We start from the raw sequence: 3,896 nt of genomic DNA, 5'->3' as shown, positions 1-3,896 counted from the left end.
TATATATATATATATATCCTTAAAGTTTGATTTTTCTTTTCAGTGGGACAGTTCGGAATCCGAATATTCGGAGCCTGAGGAGTCAAATGAGTTAGGGGCCATCGTAAGCCCCGAGATCTACGCGATGGACACTGTGGACAGTGCGAGCAAGCGGCAAGCTACTCGTGTCTTCAAAAAATCCAGCCTTAATGGAAAGATCACGGTATACCTTGGGAAAAGAGATTTCGTCGATCACATAACTCACGTCGATCCTATCGGTAAGATCCTTCAACTGTACTCGTCGCGCTCTCCATCACCTTCGTTACGCGTCTACCTGTTGAATATAACCTGAAACGCTCCAACCCGCTCCTCTCCTCTCCTTGTGTACGAACGTGTACGTGAATTTATCGCATTTCGATAAGTATACGCTTTTAAAACGCTTTACCTCTTCCCAAGTAATCCAATTACTCGGTTATTGTCAAGCGTGAAACAATTGTTCGACGACGCGGTCAAACAAGATTGGAAAATTCGATTTGTCGAAACGGTTAATCTCGAAGGCCAATCGAGCCCAATTGATCATCTCGACCGATCGCTGTTCGATTCGTTGCAGACGGGGTCGTGCTGATCGACCCGGACTATGCGAAGGATCGCAAGGTTTTCGGCCACGTGCTGGCCGCGTTCAAGTACGGGAGGGAGGATCTCGACGTTCTCGGGCTGACCTTTCGAAAGGATCTCTACTTGGCGGCCGAGCAAATCTATCCTGTGGTGGCTGGCGCCCAACAGAGGAAGCTGACGCGGTTGCAAGAGAAGCTGATCAAGAAATTGGGGAGCAACGCGTATCCTTTCTATTTCGAGTTACCGCCTCATTGCCCTGCGTCGGTCACGCTGCAACCGGCGCCAGGCGACACTGGGAAACCGTGCGGCGTCGACTACGAATTAAAAGCGTTCGTAGGTGAGACGCAGGACGACAAACCGCAGAAACGGTACGAGCCACGATTATCGCGATCCCCTGAAGGGGGAGGGGAAACGTTCCGCGATCACGCGATCTCCCTGAAACATCGATTTTTACGGACCACGCGCTCCTTTAACCCTTTTCAACGCTTCGCTGAAATACGCGTAAAATATCTTCGAAGCGTGGATACCCAGAATTTTCTAGAAATTTTCAGAAAAAAAAAGGAGATGATCAAACGTTAAATTTATAATACTTGCAATAATAAACGGATGCAGTATTTATATTTCGAAGGAAAAGGGTTTGACGGAAATAAAATAACATTTATCGAACCGATCGAATAATCTTTTCCAGATCGCTTTGTTCGTATTACGCACGAGCGAGACACGATACGTGGAATGTCGCGGCGTGGGTTAACGGTTCGCTATCCGGTTGACACGCTACCGATAAATCACCGTGTTGCAGAAACTCGGTGCGGCTCGCGATACGGAAGATCATGTACGCGCCGTCGAAGCAAGGCGAGCAGCCCTCCGTCGAGGTGAGCAAAGAATTCGTCATGTCGCCGAACAAGCTTCACCTGGAGGCGTCGTTGGACAAGGAGCTGTACCATCACGGCGAGAACATAGCTGTGAACGTGCACATAGCGAACAACAGCAACAGGACGGTGAAAAAGATCAAGGTGTCGGTGAGGCAATTCGCGGACATTTGCCTGTTCTCCACGGCGCAGTACAAGTGCACGGTGGCCGAGGCTGAGAGCGAGTGAGTATCGTTCGGTTCGCGCGCTTCGTTCGGTTGTTCGTTCGCCGCGAAACGAGCGCTAGGCGTATGGCGTGACGAGAGTGTGGCGACAAATGGATCCATATTCGAACGAAAGTCACGGTGTGTACACATGCGCCTGTGCCGGTTGGTCGTCGCTCGCATCGTTCCCCAACCGATGAAATATCCTCGTTGTTGCGACGTGTCTCGTTGCAATCTCGTCGACACGGGGGAAATTTTAAAAATCCGTTTGAGATTCGTTTCTTACTCGTTCTGCATACTATTTCTGTATTATGGGATTATCGAATATGGATTTGTCCAGTTGCCAAACTGTCACGACCAATTCCCCGAATTCCGCGATTTTTATCGAAGACACGCGATTTCGTATTTCGAGGAAATTTCGCAATTGGAAGATAGAGGAAATAGAATCTCGTGTTTGGTCACGATCGATTCATCGACGTTGATAGACCGCTCGAAGACGTTCTATATTTCGTGTTGTTCGATATCCTTAAATAGAAACCGACTGGCCTATACACGCACACACATACATACACATACACATATACACGCATACACGGTGTATAAGCCGGTGGATTACCGAGAAATTTACGAGTAACACATTCTGCGACGTGACCAGGCACCAGGTACTCAAGATCAATCGGGTCGGGAGCAGGAAGGCATAAATTAAAATACGTCGCGATAAATTTCAATCCAACGCGAGAATTTACGCCTCGTCTGATAAATTCGTATCAACGACATCTTGTAATCGGTGTCCGCCGCGTTCCTTATCCGAAGAAATTTACGAATTTGGCGAGCATTCCAGTCTAATTTCACTTTTCGTCCAACATTTTACTACGTGTATTATGTGTAATTATTTCTACGATATCTTTGATCACGTTATTGGAAAATTGACTCGAACGCTTGCCTCTTTCTTTTTTCTTTTCTCTTTTTTTTTTTTTTTTTCTAACATGACAATAGAACTCGAGGTAAAAAAGTTAAGTTAAAAAAAAACGAAAGAAAGAAGATCTGTCCCCATTAGTATTAACGCTAGGTGCGACGATGCGATAATCGGCGAAAGGAATGATAACACAACGATACAGAAAATAAAATGATTGCACTGGCAGTATAGGGGTATCGCCAGGATTCACACTGAGCAAGGTCTTTTCTCTAAGGCCAACGCTTGCTGACAACAAAGACAAGCGAGGTCTTGCTCTAGACGGCCAACTTAAACACGAGGACACCAATCTCGCATCTAGCACAATGTGAGTGCTCAAACATTGGCCGGCTATATCATTTTTCTTCGTGAGGCGAACGTTCGCACACTTGAAGACTGGAAACGGGCCAAATGATTCCGGAGAACTCGCGAGATTTTCCTCCGTTATTTCGATTGCGCATTATCGGTTGAAGAAGTAACAGAAATTCTCCTTTCTTTTTTACCTTTTTCGCGTTGCTTTCTGACTTATTAATGGGACGTTTTCGCGTCCCCGTTTATAGACATCTCTTTTCAATTAGTTTCGATGCTCGATAACTTTTAATCGTTTCGATTATTCGACCGATCAAACATCGAAGATACAAGATACTAATTCTACAATTGTTTAGATCTCTTTCGCAAGAAAATTACTTTTATAAAAGTTAAAAAAAAAAAAAGATTTATATTTATAATCTTCGATTGAATAAGTAAGGAAAATGAATACTCTATCTGGATGCGTCGTTGCAGGATTGTTAACAACAATCGGAATATATTAACTCTCGCATCGAAGCCCGTTTGCAGTCTTTGCGGACGATCGCGTTGTTGAGAATCGAAATATATTGTATGGGAACACTATATCAAAGTGGAATGCCAGTATTTTTCTTCATCGCCTTTTTTGCTGGGGAACTTTATATGGATTTGGTATTCCATCGGTGGTGGTCTATTTTGCTGTACAGAGGACACCGTCCCTCTTTCTCTAACCCTCTCTCCCTCGACCTTTCGTTTTCACTTTATTTTCCGTTATCTCCACGTCTGTGTCTCTCTCCACAATTGATATGCTGATCGATCGAACCCTCATTCCCTCTCTATATTTTTCTCTCTCTCTCTCTCTTTTTCTCATTATTTCTTTCTTTCTTTCTTCCTTTCTTTCTTTCTTTATCGCTCTTTTTTTTTTTCTCCCCCTGTATTCTCCATGTAGTCTGTATTGCAGTGTGACGCACAAGCTGAAGTTTTTCGCGTTTT

General features: G+C 44.7%; 1 protein-coding gene across 5 annotated transcripts in view; it reads left to right on the top strand.

Annotated features, from left to right (window-relative positions):
- Positions 1 to 3,896, top strand: part of LOC102675804 (arrestin red cell) — a 30,586-nt gene that overhangs the window by 17,731 nt on the left and 8,959 nt on the right. For 3 of the 5 annotated variants that reach the window (XM_006610074.2, XM_006610072.2, XM_006610075.2), the window contains exons 2-4: positions 44 to 257; positions 590 to 962; positions 1,394 to 1,687. In XM_006610074.2, coding sequence (XP_006610137.1) covers positions 125 to 257; positions 590 to 962; positions 1,394 to 1,687 — 800 coding nt within the window. In that variant the 5' untranslated portion in view covers positions 44 to 124. Of the gene's footprint in view, positions 1 to 43; positions 258 to 589; positions 963 to 1,393; positions 1,688 to 2,808; positions 2,947 to 3,896 lie in introns of all 5 variants that reach the window. The other 2 variants (XM_006610076.2, XM_006610073.2) reach the window with 1 other exon arrangement.

This window comes from Apis dorsata, unplaced genomic scaffold (assembly GCF_000469605.1).
Source record: "Apis dorsata unplaced genomic scaffold, Apis dorsata 1.3 scaffold_68, whole genome shotgun sequence".
Lineage (NCBI taxonomy): Eukaryota > Metazoa > Arthropoda > Insecta > Hymenoptera > Apidae > Apis > Apis dorsata.
This window is presented reverse-complemented; position numbering and strand designations above follow the sequence as displayed.